General features: G+C 36.3%; 1 protein-coding gene across 3 annotated transcripts in view; it reads left to right on the top strand.

Moving 5' to 3' along the window:
- Positions 1–26365, top strand: part of Naaladl2 (N-acetylated alpha-linked acidic dipeptidase like 2) — a 1016062-nt gene that overhangs the window by 494330 nt on the left and 495367 nt on the right. For all 3 annotated transcript variants that reach the window (XM_045130167.1, XM_045130166.1, XM_004652077.2), the window contains one exon: positions 6335–6485. In XM_045130167.1, the coding sequence (XP_044986102.1) occupies positions 6335–6485 (151 nt within the window). The remainder of the gene's footprint in view (positions 1–6334; positions 6486–26365) is intronic.

The following is a 26365-nucleotide window of genomic DNA, read 5'->3' on the forward strand; positions in this document are numbered from 1 at the left end:
GTTTAGTTTTACCAAATTTTAAAATCAATCTGGCCTAATATGTATAATCGCATTGTAATTATATAAATTCGATGTTATAACAGAGTGACCAGTGGAACAAACTATAATATATTTGTGCAGTATGATGTACACTTGAACCATGTTCATTACTTTATTCATGCATGCACTCGGTTGGTACATGAACTGGAGTGTTTAACAAATGTGCAATAATATAAAATTCAATTTGTGCTAAATACCCTAGTAGGTACTGAGTAGATAAGATGAAACTACAGGGCTCCTACTTCAAGTTGGCCATAATTTATTCACCAAAGCTGTTTTCATTTTAGGAAAGAAAATAAAATTATCACTTGGAATCTTTTGACACTCCACTCCTTCAAATGATATAGGGTTGTTTGTGGTCACTGTTTGTGGAAGTAGTAGTGAAGGTATGATATAGCTTCAACAGAGTTCCTAACCCTGCTGTACAAATGTGAGGATGTCTCAGGTTGATTAAGGACCATTTTTCAGTGATGAGTCCAGCTCTATGCTATGTGAGTTCCTGTGAAAATTTTAGGTTCATATTGATTCAGCATACAAAGGTTCTTTGAATTAAATAAAAGGGTTGGAGGCATATGAGTGGAAATTTGGTTTAATGGTGTGTGTGTGCATATGCATGTGCATGTGTGTGTGTAATATGGTTTTATGTGTGTGTGGTGGTAGTGGTGTGTTTATGTGTGTGTATGCACATGTCAGTGCCCATATATCACCCTGTGCAATCACTTTCAACAGGATGAGCTCAGCTGTGTTGGCAGAGGGGAACTTTAGGTATCCACCTTCATTTCTCTTCTACCTATTCTCACGTGAGCCTCAGTCTCATACTGATCTAAGAGCTTTCCATTTTCCTTTAAGGTAGCTGATCTGATCTGTGGGTTTATGCTCCCCTCAGGACTGGGCTTGAGGATGTTCTTAGCTATGCCTGGCTGTTTATTTGGGTCCTGGAGAGACCAAAAATTCAAGCAGTCTGTTCGAATTCTTCAACACTTCATACATGCACAGGAAGTGCTCTTACACATTGAGCAATCTCTCCAGTACAATGACTCCTCATTTCACATAAATAAAATATTTTTAAGTGTATTTCTTGAGAAATGGGATTTCTAGGGAATAATATTAATGTACATTCTGAATAAACACACTCAATAAATTGACAACGCTTAACTTTTCTGGAAATAAAACACTGATAGATGTACTTATTAGAGTAGAAATATTGCCTTTGTTAACACAATGCTGATAGCTTCACTAAAGTAGTATTTATTTAACACTACACAACTATGCAATTGTCTTATATGTTACAGAACATAGCATATTGTATAAAATAAACAGTATGACAGTTTTGAAAAACAAAATTAGCAACTTAGTACCACATCAAGTTAGTTTTAAAACAGAGAGGATTCACTCAGTTGCTCAGAAAAATCACAATGCATAATTCCTGAAATACTTCAATTTTGCATATATTTTATCTCTAATAGAAGTTTAATCCATAACTAAAATATTGACATATGTCCTGAAAAAAACATATTTTAAGATATCATAAGAGTATTTTAGCCATGTAAATTGTGGGAATTTTGTAAAGTATATTCCAGACCAGTAGTTTAGAAGCAAATTTTAAAATGTGACACTATGCAGTTGTATGCTTGATAAAGTTGTTTCTGTCAAACACAGAATATACTTGCAAAGGTCATCCCATAAAATGATATCATCTAGTGACATCATAACCACCTTCATTTGTTTGAGCATAGCAATTCCTAGTGTCTAACAGTGCATGCGTGAGAACATAGTCTGCTTGTTATGCAATGCGTGGATGCACTTAAAACACTTAGGCTCATTGGATCAAACTACATGGATTTCTCATGTTGAGCTAAAAATATCTTTGAGCATAATGTTGTCAGTCTTTGCTTTTTGTGATTGCAAAATTGTAGAGAACATAAAAACTTCCATAGGCTCCCATTATGAAAAGGTACACCAGAATCTAGAACTATTTTCCATTTTCATTCATTTTTTTCACTTATTTTGATCAAGATTAACAAATGAAAGAAGCCCTCCCAAACAAAAAGAGACAAAGATACAAATGAAAGAAATGTGGTTGGCCTGGAATTAATTGTACAATGTTCCTTCTTATCTCTTTTTCTGCTCTATTTTTATTTGCTCCTTTCACCAGGATCACAGTTTATGAACTCAAAACAAAGCAATAAGAAGGCAGCTAGCATGAGACTTATTATGTTGAGATTCAAGGTCAGAAAGTCTTAGCCTAACATTTGCTCCCTAGTTTCACAAATTATGTCCCTATCGCAATTATCAATCAGACTAAATAATTGCACCTTTGTGACAAAGGACAATCAGCCACCATCAAAAACAGATGATCCAATGCAAATTGCAATAGTTGTACACATGTAATGTCCCTGCTTCCATAGACTCATGTGTTTGAACTCTTGGTCCACAACTAAGTGGCACTATTTGGGAAGGTTGTGTAACCTTTAGGAGGTAGAACCTTACTAGAAACACGTGTGTCATGAAAAGCAGGTCTTGAAACTAATCTCTCTCTGTACTTCCTTCCTGCAAATGTGATAATATGACACCAGCTTCCTGCTCCTTCCATGCTGCCCCACTGTGATGGTCTCTACCGTCTACTAGTGTAAACTGAATTGGATCCTTTTCCTTCTATAATCTGCTTCTGGTCAGGTGTTTTTGTGACAGCAATTAGCAAGTAGCTGATACATCTGCCTTAATTCATTTTACATGCCTTGTTCATAAAAAATAAATTTGTCGAAGTATATTAACCATGGAAGTTGTAATATTTTTTGTAAAGTATATTCCATACCAGAAGATTAGACACAGAATATATTTCCATTAAAATAGGAGATTTCTTGGATATTCTAGTTAAATTGAACATTAACAATTTCAAAATTCAGTGTCACTAAGACAGAGGAACATTATTTGTGACTTAATAAATTTAATTTGCATAGTTATTTTTTTTAAGAATTTCCTCTTCTTTTGCACTGGAAATCCATCAGTAAATAATTTGTGAAATTAACATGCAAACTGACAACTAGGAAGAGATTACACAAGGAATCAAGTTTAATAGCATAAATGTGTGCACATACAGGACAACATTTGTGGAATGAAGTATGAAGGAGTAAACCAGATGGTATTCTATCTGCATTGTGGAGGAATCAATCACCTTTGTTAAAATGGCATACAAGAATTATTTCAGGGCTGGAGAGATGGCTTGGTGGTTAAGCACTTGCCTGTGAAGCCTAAGGACCCCAGTTCGAGGCTCAATTCCCCACGACCCACATTTGCCAGATGCACAAGGGGGCACACGTGTCTGGAGGTCGTTTGCAGTGGCTGGAAGCCCTGGCGTACCCATTATCTCTCTTGCTTTCTATCTGCCTCTTTCTCTCTCTGTCACTCTCAAATAAATAAGTAAAAATCTTAAAAAAATGAATTTTTTCAATTGCTGAAATACTACTTTATAAAGTGTTAATAAAGGGGTCACCACACGCTATACCAAGTACATAGAACAGACAAAATTGACAACTTTACTGTAGTACTTTTGACTCAGGTAAAAACACAGCAGCAGTGTTCATAAGCACTGAAGTCAGTTGATTCCTGTAGTCAGCCAGTTTCTTGGTCCTGGGTGATAGAACCCCAGGGCCTTGATAGACACACACACACACACATGATATTAGTGAGCTACATCCCCAGCCCTATACTGAGCACATCACAGCACCTTATGAAAATATTTTGATTACCACATTCAAGGAAGATCAGAAAATGACAAAAATATAAATAAGAAATGGAAGGAGAGACAGAGGGAAGCATAGAAGAAGGGAGGAGGAAGAAGGAAGAGAGAATAGAGGGAGCTTTAACCAAAAAAGGCCAAAAGACAGCCAAGGGGGACTAGAGTGTTAGGATTTTGTTTTTCTAGTTCAGATATTTTAATTGACATTATAACAATTCTTTTACAATAATTTTGCTTAATTTATAAAAGAAAATGTCATGGTTTGCCCAAAACAAAGATAATCACATTAAATTTAAAAATTGTAATAATATTCCTTCTAATAAGTAAGTTTGCATGATTCTTATACGTCTTCTGGTAAAAAAGAAAATCCAGTTATTATACCCTGCTATTAGGAGAACAATATATGAGCTGAAAAACAACCTTCATTCCCAAACATACACATCAACTGAAGGGATATTGGTCATTAAGTTCATGATCTGTTGTTAAAGTTGATTTGATTCCTCATTATTTTAGGACACAAGTGCAATGTCAACAAGTTGCTGTCCACTATAATAGTATGCGTAGCATGAGGTGATTCAAGTGACAAAAACTAGTCATATGGAAGCCAACTTGTGCTATTCCCTACGTTGGTGCAATTATAAAAGAGGTCCAACAATAATTAGCTGAACACAGATTTGAGGAAAAACAAAGCAAAACATGGTCATAGACTTTCTGTTCAGAGTCAGTTGTGCCTTATTCATCAGGTATGTCTGGTAAAAACCACAAAGTATTTTTTTTGTTCCATTTTGTGTACATTGTATAGGTCTATTTTAGTCTCATCTCTCTCCTGCCCTTATCTGTTACAAGTACTTCAATTCAGAAGGGTAGGGATTCTGGGTACTTAATAAATATTTTTCTATCCAAATTCATGGGACTAATCATTTTTCTTTCCCAAATTTATGTGACTCATTATTTGCTAGCTGTGTAAACATGAGCAAAAGAAAAACAAAAACAAACCTAAGTCTGTTCCTCTACTCATATGTTCTTTTTCCTTTTCCTCATTTCCCTTCTGTGCTTAAGTTCTTTACTTCTCTATATTAAAATACCAAGGAGAAAATGGTGGGGGTGCTGTGACAGTAATGCTTTGGTGTAGCAAGCAAATGTGAATCAAGTATTTCAGTACCAGCTATTTTGTTATATAATTTTTTTTGTTCATTCTACCCAACCTTGTAAAAAGAAAACATTGTTAAAGGACTGAAAAAAAAAAATATATATATATGGCATTCATGTAGCATACTTACATTCTAAATCAGGGTTTTTATTTTCAACTGAAAAGCACTGTCTTCATATAGTTGAAATCATGTTTGATATGCATTATTTTTTTTTCTGGTAGAAGTATCTAAGTATTTTGTAAGGACTATTTTCTTTAAGAATAGCTATTATCCTAGCCTATGATTGTCTCATGGATTCCCGTAGGTATTCAATACTCTTGACAGCTCATAGGAACACAGATATACTGTGAAGGGAGAATAAGCATGAGCCCTGCCCTTATGGAGGAGTCCAGTCAGGTTTTCAACCAATGCTCTACTTAGTCTATTGCACAACTCTGTGAACCACACCAGCAGTAATTGGGAAGTGAAGTATAGAAACTAAGTCACAGGACCAGCAGTAACTGTCTATACTCAGTGTGATTCTTAACATTATTCTCATTTATTTCTTTAATGCACTATAATTACCTTTAGTCACTCACGGGAAACAAATAGAATCAGCAAATCATGATTATTGTTCCTCATATCAGATTTTCACCCTAAGATGCCATCCAATTTAACAAGCTAAAAACACAGAGCATGGGAGAATGTCAAGTTCACCCATCCTATTTTGCTTATATACTGTGTACATATTGAAGATATTGAAGAAGGAAGGGTAGTCTTTACATTAAGCTTGTCTTGAAGGGTGGAAACAGGGATATTTTCAAAACCTTTCACAACAGGGTCTAAGTAGAAGTCCATCATCCAGCATCTGGCCCCTTGCTGGGTTGAACAGAAATGCTTAGTCACCCTATCTAGTAGGTATGTCTGGGCATCTCCTATGACTAATATAGTGGAGTCCCTGGGGATGTACCTAGCAGTGACTATTTTCCAAACAGCATGAAAGTAGTTTAACATTTTAACAACTGGTATGACAGGCTTAGTCCTGGAGAAAATGTATCATAACACTGTAGCAATTTCTGTTGCAGGGAATGACCTAGAGTGGTCAGAATAGTCTTGTTTAAAGTAGAACCCGATGCCTGTCTCACCTGAAAACTACAAATCTATTTAGGCAGCTAAAGAGAAAAATGAGAAATTTCCGTAAGCAGACAATCAAAATAAAACATAAACAATATAGAAATACTCTTTAAATATTACAGACATAAAAGAGATAAAATCAGACAAATATTCTGACTGGATTGGTACCTGGGCAATCTGAAGTGAATTTTAATTAAAACATATTAAAAGAAAAATAATCCATTCTCTTACTCACATTCAAGAAATGGCAATATATAAACTTTTTTTAAAACAGTCTGTTCTACTCTTTCAGATTTCCTTATTGGAAAAGGCTGGATTTGGTGGAGTCCTTGTCTATATTGATCCGTGCGACTTACCAAAGAGTAAAAATCTTACCTCTGGGACCTTCATGGTGACCCTGAACCCAGGAGGAGACCCCTCCACACCTGGGCACCCAAGTATTGGTAAGCTTGTTCTTATAAATCTTATAAGAATTCAATTTATTTATTTGAGAATGCTTGTTTTCAAAATCACTCAATAAAAAAAAATGGAATTCAGGCATATCTAACAAAATCTTTAACAAAGTTATGGACTCTCATAATGCTTTATTTTATTTGTTTATTTTTGTATTTTAAAATAATGCTTTGTGTTCTAATACAATCTAAGCTCACAAAAAAGTTACAAATGTTGTCTCTACCAACTTTGCCCATTTTTCTTCCATTGCCTCCGATATCAATCTCTATGTAGCCATACTACTACCATTAATTATTAATTATCAAAGCAATAGAATTAACATGATCCAGCACCATTAGCTGATGACAGACTTCATGTCCATGCCTTTAGTTCTCACAGTGGGTCTCTGTGGTTTTTTCTGGTGCACTTTTCGATCTTTAGTTCCATCCAGCATTTAGTTGTCTTGCTTCCCTTCTCTCCAGTCTGGAATATTTTCCAAACCTATTTTATTTTTGATATTTTTGAATATGGGCCTGCAGTTTTGTAGCATGTGCCTCAGCTGGGCTTGCCAGGACTTTCTAATGATTCGAAGGTGATGGTGCTGTGTGTGGAAACACTGTACAAGAGATGGTACACCCTTCTCAATTCATACAAGAGGTAAGTAACATCAGCATGTTGTCTTTGATCTCCTGTTCTGCATATGACCTTCCATAGTACACAAGAAGAGTTAGTCCCCACTGTGGGTTTTCATGCCTTGGTCACCTAGTAGCGCTGACATGTCATGATTCTTTATTTCTTTGGATTCTAATTCATTTACTTTTTTTTCCTGCCACCCCAGTTTCTCCAATGCCTCTCAACCTTACTGTTTCAATGATTTTTGTAAACAGTGCAATCCTCCACAAATAACTTTTTTTTATTATGGGTTTGAGAGATTAGATTCATGCAGGCTATAGACTTTTTAAAAAGTGCAAATAAGGCCTGGAGAGATGGTTTCACGGCTAAGGTGTTTGCCTGCAGAGCCAAAGGAACACACTTCATAAGCCAGACGCACAAGGGGCCTCAGGCATCTGTTCATTTGCAGTAGCTGGAGGCCCTGGTGCACCCATTCTCCCCCCCCCTTCTCTCTTTTTCAAATAAGTAACTAAATAATATATTAAAAAAGAAAAAAAAAGGTCCAAATAATAGTTTGCCCAACAAAAACCAAGCATCTAACCTAACGCCCTGCAATACAGTCCTGTTAAATGATTATTAGAGGAAGTAACCTAACACCAGTTCTACTTACAATATTACGAAACCTACTTATTAGCTAATTGAAGTGTGGTTAAACTCTAAAGAAGTATGCTAGAATGAGTAAAATTCTCAGAAGATATTTTTCATCTTGTTTGGCTTTTAATGTAAACAAAGTAAATGAAATAATATGATGACCACTCCTTATTACCCACCCACATTTATGATATAGTTGTATCCTACCATGTTTGTTTGTATATTCTCATACATTACATCACAATTCATTATTTTCCAAAAAATTTGCATAAGTTAAAATACATAGTTCACAAGTAGACAGGTTCATGTAACCCCATGCCCATTTATCTAAGAACATTTAGGTCAGTTTGGAAAATTCTGAGACCATTTTGAGTCATTTTCCACACCAGTCTTAGCTAGTCACCAGCCTCACATTCCACATGATAAAAAAATAATTTAGAGCAATATAAAAATGAAAAGAAAAATATGGAAGGATTGAGCCAGGCATGGTGACCTGAGCCTTTAATTCCAAAACTCAGGAGGTTAGGTAGAAGAATCACCACAAATTCAAAGCCAGTCTTGCACTAAAGAATGAGTTCCAGATCATCCTGAAGTAGAGTAATACCCTACCTTGAACAAGAAGAAACACACACACACACACACACAGAGAGAGAGAGAGGATTGTATAGTATACAGGTTCTGTTTGTTCAGAATAATTCCTAATATGTAGTCATGTCACATTTATTAGCAGCTCATCCCCCATTCATTCTGGTATACATAGCACAATTTTGTTTATTGCATCAAGTAGGCATTTTTAAATCAAGAATGTGAATTGTTCAAATAAGTTACAGCAATTCCACCTCTACCTAATCAGCCTCAATATACAACCAAACAGTGCTGTATTTCTATGCAATCTAGAAAAGAATAAAAAGTTTCCAAGTAATATTTGCTTTCATTGTCCAGAAAAGAATGTCTTGTGATCATCATGTCAACAAATGCATGTTTTTGGAAACGCTGAGCACACCACCTGATCTGTTCTTCATCTTTAAAGTACAAAGGAAGATTATGCTTCACCAATACATCTTACAAAGGATGTGTTGAGAAATAGAAAATTCTAAAAGAGGGAGTTTACCATCCATATTCCACAAACTCCCTTTGATTCAGGCGCAACTCGAGTTTGGGAGCTGGGGAAGCTGTGTAGTCCTTCATCCCCCACATCTAAATTGGACCCCTGGGGCTGAGGTGCTGAACCTTGTGACCCGTGCTACTCTTCTTGAAGCAGCTGTCTCTTGCGTATTTTCTTTTTCTGTGTCAATCAAATTTCTGACATATGCGTTCAGGATTCACAGCCCAATTCTAGCTCTCAGCAGGCTATCAATGTTGGTAAACAATTTGTTTCTTAATATGACAGCTTGCTGTGTATGTTTTTGACAGTGTACGCTTCCCTAACTATAACTTAATGAATGTTGCTTCTATAAAACGTGAGTAATCACATTCCTCTGACAGTTTTTGTGTATGTTTATATATTATTTTTCCAAGCTTACTCACATGTTTTGTGCCACTCAAGATAGCAAAATTCTACTGAATCAAGAGTTTAAAAGCTCATTAAAGATATCGAAAAGTCGTAGGTATAATCAATTATCTTAATTCCATTAAACTAGATGTGGTGGCATGTGCTTGTAACTCCAGAAATTGTGAGGCTGTTATAAAATGTTAATATTGTAAGATCATCCTTGACTATGCAGTAAGTTTGAAGGCAGCCTGGGGTTCAGTGAAAAACCATATTTCAAAAAGAAAAACAAAATGAAGAAAAAGAAAAAACTCCTACAGCTCTACTCCCTCTTGTGAAATTTGCCAAATTTAAATTCATCATAGCAAAGTTTTATCATAATAGTTCAAGGAAGCCAAAAGCTCACATAGCTTTATCTTATATTATTTATATTTTCTTATAGGGGTTATACAAATTAGACAGACAAAAAATATTAACAGAAGGAAAACAGTTTTCTAATGCACCAAGATCACTCAAGGGTGGGGATAATTAAGTATAAACTCAAAAGTGTTAGAAATCAGGTATTAAGTAAGACTTTTATAAAGAATCATACATTTTTAGAGGAGTAGTAAAAAGAACAGTGGATAAGCTTCCATAGCTGATAAACATATATATATATATATATATATATATATATATATATATATATATATATATATATGAATGGGAATTAATGGATACTAAGTTTTATTTCAACTTGTTGAACAGATTCTTCTCTTCTGTATGTGCTAAACAGCCTCTAACAATCGAAAAGTGAGTTAAAGTAAATGAGGCAAGGAGAAGGAGAAGAGTTGTCCCTGCCAATCAGTTTTATAATTATCAACAGCTCAAAATAATTATTGGTTTTAGAGGAAGAGAGAGGAAAAGAGAGAGGAGTAATTTAGAAAATGTATATATAAAAATTCATAATATACATGTGCAAAATTGTCATAATTAAAAAAGAAATCCTGGAACCAGGTGTGGTGGTGCACGCCTTTAATCCTAGTACTTGGTTAAATTTTTCTTACAAAACCTGAAATCCTGGGTTCAGTTCCCCAGTACTTACATAAAGTATGATGCACAAAGTAACGCAAGCATGTGGAGACAGTTTGCAGTGACGAGAGGCCCTTGCAAACCAATTTCTTCCTCTTTTTCTTTCTCTCTCCTTATAAATAACTACATAAGTACATAAATAAATAAATAAACAAACAAACAATCCTCTTCTATAAATGGCACTTCTTAGGAGATGTATTCTGATCCTTAGAGTTGCTTACACAAACAAGCTATAACTCTTTCATCTCGATCAAGGTATGATCAAATCAAATTATTTTTACCAGAGCCATATGATTATAGATTTCAGGGTCTTTTAGAGTCTATATAACATATTTATCTCATAAAGCCTGAAGCAAAACAATATTTGCCTCTTTAACCACAGGCTGAGGTAAATGCTAATATTTAAAAATAACTACCCATAGTTATGACACCAGTGATCTGTTACATTCATTGTTATGTTTAGCTGAATACTATTGGTATGGGAAAATTACAAGATAAAAAAGTGAGAAATTGATTCCAGGTCATCTCTGCTAAAATGTGGTCAATAAATTTTTCCCTAATTCCTACACATTAAGATTGAATTATATTCCCTATATGCCATTTAATGATCTGTCTTCTGAATATTTAGACTTTTTTTTTTTTTTTGAAAATACATGTGCCTGATCTATTTTGGTCATGTCCCCTCCAGTACCTTTTCTTGCACCTTCCCTTAGCCCTTCCCATTGAACCTCTTCTTCCAAATTAGTTCCTATTCTACTTTGATGTTTTTTTCTATCCTCCACCATCTATGATGGATCATGGATGGGCTCAGAACTGTGTAAAACTTAGGCAGTTTGAACAGTCACTGTAAAGTCATGAACACAATGGTTGTGTCATGTCTGTGACAGTGTAGCATAGCACTTCTCTCTACCCGCTTGGCTTTACACTCTCTGTGTTTCTTTTCCTGCGCTGCTCATCAATGCTGTTAGGGCTCATGATAGAAGCATTTCATATAGCACTGGGCATTCAGCTGTCAGTTATTGACTATCATGTTAGGTATTCTGTTGAATTTAAATAGTACTACCTCCACATAACAGACTGGAAAGACTATTTCTTTCATCTTGATTTAATCATGAATATCCACATATTGTATTTCCTGAGACCCAAACTGGCTTAGAACTGTGTATTTATGTCCCTCTGATTGTGATAATTATTTTCTTTTCTCTCCACTTTGTTTTAAATTCTAGGGAGGAATGTCTTTTCAGTGGCTTTACTCTTCTGAAGTGTATCAAATGACACAGTTTATTTAATAGTCCCAGTGTTACAATTCAGTGGTTCTATGTGTTGTTATCTACTGTCTGTTCAGCATCCTCCCTGCCAACCAAAACCATTCAAAGAATAAAGACTATCACTGTAATTTGTGACAAACCTTCAGCAGGTATTCTTGGTCCAGTTACCTAGACAAATGTCTAAAGATTGACTTGAATTGGTACTAAATCGCCTGAGACAATGTTGAACTATTCCCTGACTAGAATACCAGAAAACATAAATATGTGTCTAGTTGTCACAGCAAACTGTTATATATTCACTGCATGATATGCCTTGTCGCTCGGTTGGGAAAAAATAAAAGAGTCTGCATTCTTAGTATTTCACTGTACTGGACTAGACAGTTTATATGTTTCATGAAGTCTCTGTATCTATATGAATTATTATTCAAAGTCAAACCTGTGTCCTTTGCCTTTGCATGCAAGCATCTTAACAACTTGGACATCTCTCTAGCATAAGAATCATAAATTACCTAAATTCAAACATCTTTTATAATCAAAATTTTACTCTGAAAACTAATTTTGAGCATAAGTTTCCATTGCCCTATACAAGGAAATTTCCTCTTGTTATTGGTAGTTGATGTATCTGAGCACAGCCTGAGAACAAAGTTTCTGGGTGGTTGTTGTTCCTAGGAAATCAGTGTGTGGCTCTGCACATGTGTCTCTGCACATGTGTCATTGGGAATACTCTTCATTACTGTATGGGGAACACTTTACTTTAAAGAAGTTCTAAATCAATAGAGTCATTTGTTTTGCTTAAGAACCAAAGTTTTCACACACAAAAAATGTACAGTGAATTATGAGGACAATAAAAAAGTCTACTTTAAAAAATCTGTGGACAAATAAATTGCTATATTATAATATATATGTAATATATTATAATAACTGTATAATGCTGTTTAGTCAACAGATTATATTTTAATGTTTTATAGTACCTTTTTATTTGTTAAGTCATTTGAAAAGGATAGCTTTTACTGTTTACACTTTGTAGATAAATAAATGGATAATTCAAAGTGAGTAAGGTCTTGGATATTGAGGCCAAATTCTGTCTGGATAGTTGTATGTAGGGAGTGGCACCCTTCCTTTGGCTCTTACATTCTTTATGCCACTTCTTCCACAATGCACCCTGAGCTTTGGAGGGTGTGGGATGTTTCAGTGCTGGACACTCCTCCATCTCTTCTTCTCTTCACTATGTTGTCTTTTGGTCCATCCCAGTGGACATCACCATCTGAACAGAGAAGATTCCCTAACCAGAAATGAGAGTCACATTAATATATGAGTATTGACATTAAGTGTAGTGATTTCAGGGCAATGGTGACAGTAATATATCCATTTATCCAGACAAGATCAGGCTTTATACCCCTAAGGCTCATTACCCCTCCTGCCATAGGCTTTTGATTAAGTTTTCAGTACCAGGCATGTATTTCCTCCCATAGAATGGGACTTCAGCCCAATTAGAGAGCAAACTGGTTTCCCCTAGAGCAGACATGCCACTGTTTCACTCATTCAGACATTTGGCCTGTATGGACAAACATGATATTTCCAACATTTGGCTTGTATGGACAAACTTGAGATTTTCAGTGTCCACTGTTTTCACCGCTCATGACTTCTGTCTCCCATACAACTGCATACGGTGAAGCTTTTTCCAGCTTTCAGTTGGATCATCTACAGGAAGAAACTATCAATTGTCAGATTTCATATGTAAATAACAAAACATGAAATCAATTAGCTTTAGAATATTATTACATTATTACTGGGCAAGTGTTAGAAAAAATAAATTAGATCTTTCTAAATTTCCCAATAGCAGTTATGAAACCATGTACATATTTATTTTCTTAATATATTTTTATAGTTTTGAAATTTTAATATCCATTTTTGGTAAGTTAAGAAATATTTATCTTAGAAAATAACACAGAAAAGCTCCTGAGAAGAGAGGGGTCCCAAAAAATTATTTCAAAAATTTTAATATTATAGAGCTTAAAAGATAATATTTGAGAATAGTACCAAGAATTTCAAAACAACATTTATCTATTCTGATCAAATATTTGTGCTTATAAACTATGCTTATCTTCATTTTTCTTTTGTTACTTTAATATACATATACATATATATATATATATATATATATATATATATATATATATGTATAGAGTATCTTAAAGAATGTGAAAATATTTATTTATGATGTGTACATATATATGTGTCTACTATTTCTGTACCATTTGAATATATTACAAATACTAACCTATGAAAACTTGAGTTTGCATTTATTATGACCAGATATAATTGCATACAGATGTATCAAGAACTTTAATATTGTTGCACAAGTACAATGTGATCCATTGTTTATATTCCATTTTTTTCATTGTAAAGAAATTTTATTGAGAGCTTTAATATATGAATATACTGTCATATTATCACCCCATTAGCCTCTTTTGTTCCATCCTCCCCCCAAACCCTTTCCACTGAAGACCCTTCTCTTCTAGGTAGTATTTCCTCAGTTTGGTTATTTCATTCCTGTTTTCTTCCTGTATACCCCATGTCAGAGAGTTCCAGCATGTCTTGAATCCCAGCACTTGGGAGGAAGAAATAGGAGGATCACCATGTGTTCAAGGCCATCCTGAGACTACAGAGTGAATTCCAGGTCACCTTGGGCTAAAGCAAAACCCTATCTCAAAAAAAAAAAAAAGAAAAGAAAAGAAAAGAAAAGAAAAATGTTGATGAGCTCAGAACAGTGCCGGTCTTGTGGGGCGTCTGTAACCATGGAGGGGTCATGAATGCACTAGTCATTTCATGTAGGGAGGAGATCATTTTTCCAGCTGTCTTTGAGATGGGTACAGATACCACTCTGGGAACACAAATCATGTTGCTTTATCTAGATATTCTCTTTTCATCTGACACAGTTCCTTAAACCAGCCTTTTCTTATATGATCTCTGTGGTCCTTTAATCTATGTAATGTGTCTCAGTTTGGGATTGTTTGGTAATTGGTGTTAACCAATTCAGATTGTATATTTCTTTTACCGGAAATATCACCAAATGGTGTTTTGCACTTCTCAGTACATTATATCAAGTGGTATCAAGAGATTGTCATTCTGTTATTGGTATGACAGCTTCAATTCCAAGTTAGCATTCATAGTGTTGACTTGAGTCTCCTCTCCTCTCCTGCACACATATGTCTCCCATTACCATCCATATATCCATTTATTTCCTACATCACATCCACTGTGAGAAACAAGCCTCCTCTTGGTAGTAGTATAATTCATGTAGTTTTGGATCTTAATATCTGCACAAATAATGTGGTAAGAGATTGTTTAGACTAGCCCTCTTCTCTAGCATGATTATTTGTTGAAAATGGGTTTTGATTCAGATTTGAACCTCACTTTAACTATTTCTCCTTGCCCTTCCTGACATCTTTCATTATAAAATAAAAGAAGGTTAAAGTTTCAATAAAAGTCATGATTATTTGGAAATGGATCATGACTTGAATGCCAGTATTTGTTAGGCTGAAGCACAGGCTTTTCTGTGAGTTCAAGACCATCTGGTGTTTCAGGGTAAGTTTCAGGTCAGCCTAGGCTAGAGTGAAACCCTGCCTCAAACAAAAAAGAAAGAAAGAAAGAAAGAAAGAAAGAAAGAAAGAAAGAAAGAAAGAAAGAGAGAGAGAGAGAGAGAGAAAGAAAGAAAGAAAAGAAAGGAAGGAAGGAAGGAAGGAAGGAAGGAAGGAAGGAAGGAAGGAAGGAAGGAAGGAAGGAAGGAAGGAAGGAAGGAAGGAAGAAAGGAAGGAAGGAAGAAAGAAAGGAAGGAAGGAAGAAAGAAAAGGAAAAAAAAAAGTGTCAGTGATATTCTACCCTGAAAACTCACTTGTTCTATCTCAGGTACCAGTTCTTTATAGGGAATCCATTGTGTTTGTTCCTGGTTTTTGTTTCAGTGTATGATGTTAAAGAAATCAACAGGTACAGATATATATCTTTAAATTTTTCCCTTTGATTTTATATACTGTCAGTACTCATTTCTACTCACTTTTACTCTACCTTGCACTTATTATAGAAGTAAAATAGTCATCAGTTATTAGAGAATGCAGATGTTATCCCTTCAAGAGGGTTAGTTTTCAGGGTTTTTGTGGAGAACTATGCTTGTGGGAAACATCAGGCATAGGCAGGATGAGTTAAATAGTTCAGCCACAGTTAATATATGACCAATAGATATGCCCACTTGGTGACCCCATGGTCGAGTATTCATACCTCTTTTTTCCAGTCATTAGAAGTGGGTGTCTTTAAGATTGAATTCAGAGCCTTTAAAGTAACATGGTTTTCTCTACTTCAGCTAAGCTATGAAAATTTGAGCATCTGAGAGACCATGTGTAGGGCTTCCCTATTAACATAGCAGCTGAGGCAAATTTGCCACAATGGAATAACTGTATAGACTCCTATGCCTATCACAGAAACATCACTGTTAATTCTATGTAATCGATTGGTAAGATCAGGCCTGAGTAGTGCAATATGGTAGCTAATATCCATGGTTGGCTATTTATTTTACACTAAAATAAGACTCGACGTAAAATGGAGTCATGCTAGCTACATTTCAAATGTTTAATAGTCATTGTGGCTTTTGGAGAGGATTTCTATCAGTAGGGTAAGTCCTACTGTACTATGGAATGCTACATAATGGATGTCTAAAATTGCCATTTCATAGAAAATGTGATAGTTATTCACTGCTTTGCATTACCATGAGACTGTATCTGCCCAAAGTTTTGATAACCTAGGTTAGTCACCTTTTTTGCTATTTGCATTATTTTAAAACTGTATTACAAAGCAGACTCTAAGACCCACATGCCAGGTTTGCTACATGAATTCTTTTATGCTTAGTGTTGAAACCAAACATAGTTGAGTGCTTCTAAAGTAAACATTTTTCATTTCCAGAATTCTCAAAAGAGTTTTTGAATTTTAAGTATGTGAAAATAAATCTTGTAATGCTATTTTACAGTGGCATTGCATTTGCCTCTAACTGTTGGCATTGTAAATTTCAGGTCTATGCAATTTCATTTGAGAGATATAGCCTGTATTGAAATAAAAATGTGTTCTATGTTTTGCCCATCAACAGCCACTCAGTTTAAATTTTTCAGTGAGAATTGAAAATTTAAATCTTTAAAATTTTATGGGCTCTCTTGAGAGAGACAAAAACACTTAAACATTAGACTGCTAAGTGCAAAAATGGACTATTTTTGTAATAAGCCAAAGCTATATTTTTGTAGCTCTTTTTCATATAAAATTAGCTTTTTCTGCTGCAAGTAGTCCGTTAATAAACTTGCTTTCTGTGACTCCTGAGTGACAAGAATTCATGCCTCCTGTATCTTCACAAAGGTTGTGATTTACTTAGCAGTATATACTCCGATGAGTGCACCCAGCTTGCTTTCTGTTTGGTATGAGGGTGCCTGGAAAATGCCTCCAAAAAGATGCCTTCATTTCCCTGCAACTATTGTGGTTTGTGATCCATAACATTAACACAAAGATATTCCGTACACCTTTAAAGAAATAGGATGCCAAATACATACATACAGGTATCTTCACTATAGAACTGTTAGACATGTAATTGTGATATATGTTCTAGTATCTGAAAGAAGAGTCTGAAAAATCTCCTAAACATGTCTGACCAACAAGTGTTATTTTGGACAAGCCTTTGAATAGACCATTACAGTCAATTCTGCTTCTGAGACCTCTGGCCTGGAGCCCTTGTCCTTTCCCCTACCTTTCTGCCACTAAACTTGTCTAGTTTTATGTCTCTGCATAGAGGTGTATTCTTTACCTCACGCTTTTCATATTTTGTATTCTAAGATATAATATAAAAAGCAATGCAGCTGGGCATGGTAGCACACTCCTTTAATCCCAGCACTTGGGAGGCAGTGGTAGGAGAATCACCATGAGTTCAAGGCTACCCTGAGACTACATAGTGAATTCCAGGTTAGCCTGAGCTAGAGAGAGAGCCTACCTTGAAAAACAGAAGCAAAAACAAAAAGAAAAAGAAAATGAAAAAGAAAAAGGAAAAGAAAAAGAAAAAGCAATCAATGCAGAAAGTGGGAAAGAAGAGTTGATTCAGTCACACAGTAATGGTAAAGCAAGGTGCACCTGCTTATAAGACTGTAGGAAGCAAAATACTCCACAAAGAAAATAATGTGGTTGATTGTTTAACAATTAAAGTTGTAATTATATTTATAATTAGACTTCTGATGTCATCTACAGTCTGAAAAATTCAGTGTTTTCCAGCTAATCTTTGCCTCAGCATGATCTGTTACAACTCATTGCCAACCTCCTAGAACCTGGTGGGATTTTTTTTTTTTAATATAAATTTGAACAAAACTCTTAGCTGTCTTTAACCATTCTATAGAGTGTTTTTGTTTTTTGTTTCATTTCTGTGACAGAATAGAAAATGCAATTTTATCCTGGAAAAAAATGATGAAGTGATAGTTTGTTCTTTTTAAGATAATACAGATAATCACATTTTAATGAAATCTGCCCCCAAATGCTGTGATCTAGGCCACTGTTTCCAATATTGCTTCTCCTTGGAACTTTTCACTTGCTCCTCAGACACATCTTCACTGTTGCTATACTGTCTCTTTGAAAGTCTCATCACAGTAACATCCTAAACAGCTGTGGAATCCACAGAAAATGTTCCCTTGGTGAACACAGTTCAGCTAGCTGGGGGATTTACTCTCAGAGGTGTCTGGTGTTGTTCCTGGGTAGGATTTGAAAATCTGAGGGAACATACATATACCAGGGCACGTACATTAGAGTCAGAGTAACTAAATATTACCAAAACAAGCCAGGGTTAGGTTCAGAGTAAAAGGGTTTGCTCAGAACAATTGCTGAAAACAACAGAGAGTAATAGGGTGATATGGTGACTCTATGTGGATTCAAACTAAGGTTTCCCAACATATTTTATCATGGAATGTAGGGAGCATTCAAAAAAGAGGTAGTCTGGGCAATAGTATTTCTCTAAAGTTTATATTTTGAACTACTAGCCCCTAGCCCCTCAGAATGTTGCTGCTTCTGAAGACAGACATGATTAAGGTTCACTGAGGGCATTAAGGTGTACTCAACATCCTAATAAGAAGAAATTAGGACACAGAAAATGCATTGAGACCCTATAAAGACACAGGAAGAACAAGTTTAGCTCCCAGCCAATGAGACTGGTGTCAGAAGAAACCTACTCAGCTGACACCTTGGTCCTGAACTTCTAGCTTGTACAACATTGAGCACATACATTTCTGCATTAGTCATTTAGTCTTGGTTTTGTCATGGAAGCCCTATCACATCACTACAAGACAAAATATCAAAATCAGTTTCTTTTGCTCCATCATTGTAAAAGGTATGGTGGGAAAAGGATAATTCTCATCATACCACTACTTTCCTGTTCTGCAAGAAGAAAAAGAAAAACTAAAAGAATGCTAATGAGGAATTGGAGAGATAGCTCAGCAGTTGAGGTGCTTGCCTGTAATGCCTAAGAGCACAGGTTCAATTCCCTAATACACAAGAGAAAAACAGATTAACAAAGAGATGCATGCTTCTGGCATTTGTTTGCAGTGAATAGAGGTCCAGAAACACCCATTCATTCTCTCTCTCTCCCCTTACAAATAAATAAATAAAATATTTAAAAGAATGCTAATAAGGCTGGGGCAGGAGCTCAGTTAGGAAAATGCTTGCCTTGCAAACTTGAAGACCTGAGTTCAATCCCCAGAATAAAAATAAAGAAATAAACTGGGTGTGATGGCATGAGCCTTTAGTTGCCACACTTGGGAGGCAGAGGTAGTAGGATGACTATGAGATTAAGGCCAGTTTGAGACTACAGTGAATCCCAAGTCAGTCTGAGCTAGAGCAAGACCCTACCTTGAAAGTCCACCCCACCCAATAAAATTAACAAATAGAAGACTTGACTCCCCCAGCATATGATTAAATGCCTGAGACTGGGAACCATGCTCCACACTGTTCATTAATTTGTTACAGCCTCTAGCTGTATAGTGTTTCTGACTTAATCTGAACACAACACTGAATACAATAGATGAATTGCACAGAACAGAGGTGATTACTGACACCCGAGGCTCTGACTGCCCTGAGAAATGTACATTAAAAAAAAAATACAGATTTAAAAAATTTCCCTATTTGGAGGGTATATCCTGGATTTAGGGAAGACTAACCTTCAGAATTTTCCTATCAAGAGCAGGCAAACTGCTTTAAGAGCAGAGCTGGAGTAATGGGAGAGCTAACTCCTGTTCCCTTCACCTCAGGACTGGGCTAGCTGCCTGGAGCAGCAGCCTGAAGGGGGAAAAAAAGAAACCAAAGAGAAAATTAACTTAGGTCCTTAAGTATACCTGATGTAGCTGCCGTCACCACCGCTCTGATGTTGCTGTGGCTGTGGCTTCCTGTGCATATAGGCATTCATTAGCCCTTTTATTCGTTGGCCAAAATACAATAATACATGACCAAGTAGTACATTATATGAGCAAAGGGCAAGGAGCTTTCAATTTTGGATAATCCTTAAATATTAGTTAAAAGAAGGGATTTAAGGGTATGACCTGCTGGACTATGATGATTCAGTACACACATATCCTCCAATCACAAGAGCAATGACATTAAGCCCACCTGTTGACTCCAACAGATCTGTAGGCCCAGAGTTGCTGACCTCATTGTCTTTAATGTTATGATCAGGACTTCTTACACATGTATGCTCTGAGTCAAGACTCTAACCGTGTTTCTGAGAAAATTGGGCAAAGAGTTTAACTTAAGATCAATCAGAATCTCTAAGCATTTTTTTTATTTCAATATTGGTCATCTGTCTCTGGATCTATACACTATTGCCCTCGTTGCTGGGAGAAAGCCCACCACCACCTCCTAATACTTACTTGATAGAATTCCTAGGATTCCAGAATAGCTAAGCAGCCTTTAATCTCCTGAGCTCTGCCTAAAGAAGGCAATTTCCAGCCAGGTTCTTAGGAGCTGGTTTGCAGTGGACAAACTCACTCTGTGAAAGTAAACTTCTGCCATACTCCCCAGTGGGCTTATCATCAGCCTTTTGATTTTTCTAAAGAAATAATGAAATAAACAACCAGCCTTGTTTCTTTCCTCAAAGGACATTGATACCCCATGAATGTCCCTCTCTATAGATCAGTATGTTACTTAGTGGCTGTAAGTGATGCATATGAAAGCCAAAGAAAGATAACCTTATTCAAGATGCAAAAGACCCCAAGGAGAAGTCCCAGATGGATTTATTACAAAACGATGGGATTAAATTACAAGAGAAGATTTCACTAGGATGAACACCTTCTAGAAAATCCATGGCAACATGAACATGGCTTGTGTTGTTTACAAAATTGAGATATATAATTTATCTATGGTAAAATTCATCACTTTGAAAATAAACAACTTACTACTTTAAGGTAATCACAAACTGCATAGTAATAATAAATTACAAGATAATTTCCACACATCCCAAAACAAAACTAAGAGAATATCAAACAAAAAGTCCACATCAGCAGTCCTTCTCCAGCTTTGCTAGCTTCTGGAAATAATGAGCCTACTTTTTCCATGAATTTATCTTTAAAGTGTCTTAGAAGAAAGAAGTGATCTTATGGTATATAGTATTGTAACATGTGTTCACAGTTCACCCAAACTACTGGATGTGTTAGTATCTTGTTGGTTTTTATGCCTTAATTCTATTCCACTGAGGGGATTGATTACATTTCACTCATCCATCAGCTGATGGGCATTTGATATTTCCAACTTTGTAGTTCTCATAAATAATTCTGCCATGAAAATCACATACAAGTTTTAGTGGGCACTTATGTAATCATTTATCTTGGTTATATACCTAGGAATAGAAATGTTGAGTTCATAGGTAATGCTATATTTAATTTTTCAAGAACTGTCAAGCTATTTTCTGTAGGCACTGCACCAATTCAAGTTCCTACCAGCGATATATGAAGCCCTAAATTTAATATAGTTGCCATTTATTTTTTGAGCTTTTAAGTTAAAGCTGTCCTTGTGAGTATGACATACTACGGTGGCCATTTCTTCTCTCTGACATCTAATGGTATTGAGCATTTTTTCATGTTCTCTGAGCCATTCCTTTGCCTTGTTTGAAGATATTTCCATACATACATTTGTCTGTTTTTTCTTGTATTTTGTTTCTTTTACCATGTGCATATATTATCATTGTAAGTTCATATACATGTCCATTGTATACCATTGGCTTGGTAGTGTTCCAGGGAATAACAGCTGAAATTTTCCTTTTGCCAAAGGTAAATACTATAAATTTTATAAGTACAAAAGTAACTATTACATAAACAGGACCCCCATAAAATCACACCTAGCTATTATGAGACCAGGTGTGATGATGTGTGGGTACATATTTGTGTGTGGGGCGGGGGGCACTTGAAGAACAAAGGTCAATATCAAATGTCTTTCTTTAGAGTTCTCCACATTATTATTATTATTATTATTATTATTTTGAGACAGGGTCTTGCACTAAGCTGGAGCTCACTGATTTGGTTAGACAAGACACACAGTAAACTCTGCAAATCCCTTGCCTCTACCTCCCAAGTGCTAGGGTTACAGGTACTCTCTACCATGCCGAGCATTTTTACATGGATGCTAGGGATCAAATGCAGGTTCTCATGCTGGTACAGTGGGCACTTTACACACTGAACCACCTCCCTAACTCTGAGGATTTATTTTCCTATTGGATTGTATGAGTATTTTATTTAAATAATTTTGCTTTGTAATTTTTTTTATTCTCCTCCTCTCCATGTTGTCTTTGTACAATGTTGATTTTGTAGAAATAATTGGAAATTTGAAGAAAATTAATTCATCAACCCCTCTGATTACCTTTGCTTTTGTGACGCTATCTATGATTCTTTTGTACAAGCCTCTATACAAATCGGATCTTGCAAGGTAAGTACCATAGATAACATCCTACAGGGTAGGACAGTGATACCCACAGAGGCAAGTTGTTGGTTCATGTGTAGCAGCTCCTGACTCGAGCCCAAGCTGCTGCTGTTCGCCTGGGCTGCCTTCCAAAGTCACAGCTCCAGCGCCGGAAGCTAGTGACTGGGGGCTTATTAAGCTCCCCTCAGCTTTAATTTTCAGCTCTCAATAGATACTGCTGATAAGGCTCCTTTTTCAGGTGGTGAATTTATCCAAATTGCCCATGCATTGTCTAAACTCTGCCATTGACTTGCCCAGTATTCACTATATGGTCAGGGAAGATAATGCTTTGTATCATAGAAGCAGAACTGGTGTGGTATAAAGTGGCTATTGTCCATGTGAATAAAGGGAGTATTTAACACTGAAAATACTAGGCCCATATCATGAGATTCCATATTATACTCTGAACAGAAAAGAGTAAAGTGATTCACTCAGCTACATAGTTTTGTTGTCTGTCTGTCTGTCTGTTTTTTAAAGTCTATGTTACATAACAAGACTGCTATACTGCTAGCAGGAAATGGGAAGAGAACGAGAACTTTCCTCCCTTCCTATAATGATGAACATGATAGTGATGGTGTGCAGCTGAGGGGGATTTTGTCCTTGTGCTGGCTTTGGTCCTTGTGTTGGCTTGATTGTGGCATTATATCAAAATTTTCTTAAAGACATGAAATTCCTTTAGGTGACACACCAGATAATAACTCCAAGATTTGACTCCAGTACAGGTTATGAAATGTTAGTGCTATAGTGCTATACACAAATAATATATCCTTATTCAACCTTGTCCCTAATTTCAAAGAAACGTTTTACAAGCCTTTATACGAATTTCCTAGAACTTCTGTAACAAAGTCTGGTAACTGGAATCCCTTAAAACACAGAAATACACTCTCTCACGCTTGTTCAGGACTGATGCCCTAAGTCATGGTGTTCTTCGAAGGTTTATATGAGTATCCATGCATCTCCTTGGCTAAGGGTGGGTGTCAGGAAGCCATGGTGCTCCTTGGCTTCTGGCCTCACAGCAGATCTTGTCTCCATCTTCGCATGTTTGTCATTCACTTCCATTACCAAATACCTGACATGAAGCAGCATGAGGAAGGAAAGGGTATGTTTTGACTTACAATCCCAGAGGATTCAGTTGTCCTGCTAAGGAAGACAAAGCGGCAGGAGCAGGATACCAGCTGATCACATTTCATCCAGTCAGGAAGCAGAGAGCAATCAGGAAGTGCAGGCCGGGCTATGTAACCTGAAGGCATACCCCTCGAGACCCATTTCCTGTAGCAAACCTCAGTGTCTTAAAAGTTCCATAAACCTCCAAAACAGCACCACCAACTGAGAGTAAGTGTTCGAATGCATGAGCCTGGGGGGACATGTCGCATTAAAGTCACAACAAAATCCCATCTTCTTCTTTTCTCCATGCAACTTTGTTTTTATGTCTCTTTTTACAAGTATGCTGGGGATTAAACCTGGGGATAGCATAATCTGGAAAATTCGCATGCTAATTACATCTCTACAGACTCTGGAAATAAAGGCATGTTCACCTGTACTAGGTGTAGTAGTTAGCATATCTTTCATATAACCTTCAACATTTATTGATTTTATATGTATTATCATAGAATACCCAATTATACAGTTTGGAAAATGAATCAAAAAAATAAAGCACCACTTGAAATGTTAAAAAAGAAATAATTGTTCTTAATATTTATACAGTTTTCTCTGAATAATCACAGAACAAGCACATACACAAAGCATTTTTTTTTTCAATAGCTCAATGTGCTCGGCATGTTGCTAAACTGTGATTATATAGAAATAAATAAAAAAAAAAAAAATGACATGACCCCTGTTGCAGTTTCCTTCTCATTGCTGGGACAAAACGCTTGACCAGAAACAGCTTATGGAAAGAAAGGACTTATTTTGGCTTACGCTCTTCAACAGGAAGTTTCATCAGTGCATGGCGGGAAGAGGCTGGGCCTCATGTCTTGCCACAGAAACTGGGAGGTTGGCACCAAGAATGAGCTGACCGGCAAGGGGTGCTTTGGCTATAATACTCTAAGGCCCACCCCTGGCAACACACCTCATCCAGCAAAACTCCACCTTCCAAATTGCCCCCAGCACTTTAATATAATATATATCATATATAATATAATGTATATGATATATAATATAATATGTATAGCATAATATACATTATATTTTAATATAATATAATATGGTTTAATCACAGACACATGTGGCTATGAGGTGTTTTATATTCAAACCATCACAGCCCTTGTTCTCAGAGAATAAAAAAACAAAAACATCAACATGCAGGTGAGTCATTTTCTTCAGGAAGCACCATGCAAAGTGTCATCTTCCCCCATGAGGGAAGCAGGAGAAGCCAAGTCTGAGGTATTCACAAAGTCTGTATGAATAGGAAGGACTCAGATGAGGTAGGCAGTGGGGGCAGTGGGGAGGATTCTATAATAAATCCCTGGGGCAGGAGTAACCTGACCCCAAAGAAAGACAAAGATGACCAGAGACTGGAATGGGCTGAAATGGAAAAGAGACACAGAGTTGAGTCAAAAGGGGCAGTGCAATAGATAGGTTATGCACTGAGGGACTGAGAGGGAGTCACTCAACCATCCTATTCAGAGTTCACTTTGTAGAGTTATGGCTTCTTTTATGAGAAAACAGACTACACTTCCTTCAGCCTTCTTTTACTTGGCTCTTTTTAAAAATATTTTGTTTGTTTGTTTGTTTGTTTATGAGAGACAGAGAAAGAGAGGCAGATAGAGAGAATGGGCACACCAGGACCTACACCTACTGTAAAAAAAAAGTCAGATGCATGTGCCTCCTTGTTCATCTGGCTTACGTGGGTACTGAGGAATCGAACCTGGGTCCTTAGGCTTTGCAGGCAAGCGCCTTAATTGCTAAGTCATCTCTCCAGCCCTGGCTCTTCCTTTTTAGGTATGTGTGGCAGGGTGGCAGGTATGTGCAAATAGGAGTGTGGAGACTGGGGTATACACAAATAAGACTGAGAACAGGTGTGGAGACTGAGGTTCACTCATTGTGTGGCAGAGAAAGGATAGATGCTCCCATCCCACTCTGGAACACAGTAGTGGTGCACTCTTTCTTTTAAATTGTGTCAATAACCAGGTATATCCGGAAGTCATGGTGAATGAGCAGAGACAGGACATTTAGTTTCCTCTCCTCTAGGTTCTGGAGGGTTTGGTTTTTGTGTGCAGTAGGACCACTAGTAAAGGTTGTCTCTGGTTCCACTTCCCAGGGTCATGAAGAAAGAGATTAAATTTCTTTTCTCACCTTGGTGTTTTCAGTGCTCACCAAAGTGTCTCACACATGATTTCAGGTTGGATAACAAGATCGATGACTTTTATTCTACTCTCAGAAAGACCAACTCCATTAATCTCTGAGTTGTATATATATATATATATATATATATATATATATATATATATATATATATATATATATATTTGTGACTTCCTCAGAAGTACTAAAGGCTCATGTCTAGTTTCTCATACTTTTTAGTTACAAATCCAAAGCTTGATAGGAGAAATTCAAAGGTTAACCTCATTAATCCTTTATAAAGTCTTTCAATCAAAAAAGGATATTCTCAGCAGTACCTTTCCCCTTTATTTTAGCAGATTATCTTACTTTTCTTTTTTTTTTACTTTTGTTGCTGTATTCTATTGATTGTGCTTGTTCACTTTTAAAATATTAGTGATAAAATATATAACAGCAAAATCAATAAAGGCATTCTTCTGTCCCTAAACAATATGAAATAGGGTTAGAGAGATAC

This window comes from Jaculus jaculus, chromosome 11, assembly GCF_020740685.1.
Source record: "Jaculus jaculus isolate mJacJac1 chromosome 11, mJacJac1.mat.Y.cur, whole genome shotgun sequence".
Taxonomy (NCBI): domain Eukaryota; kingdom Metazoa; phylum Chordata; class Mammalia; order Rodentia; family Dipodidae; genus Jaculus; species Jaculus jaculus.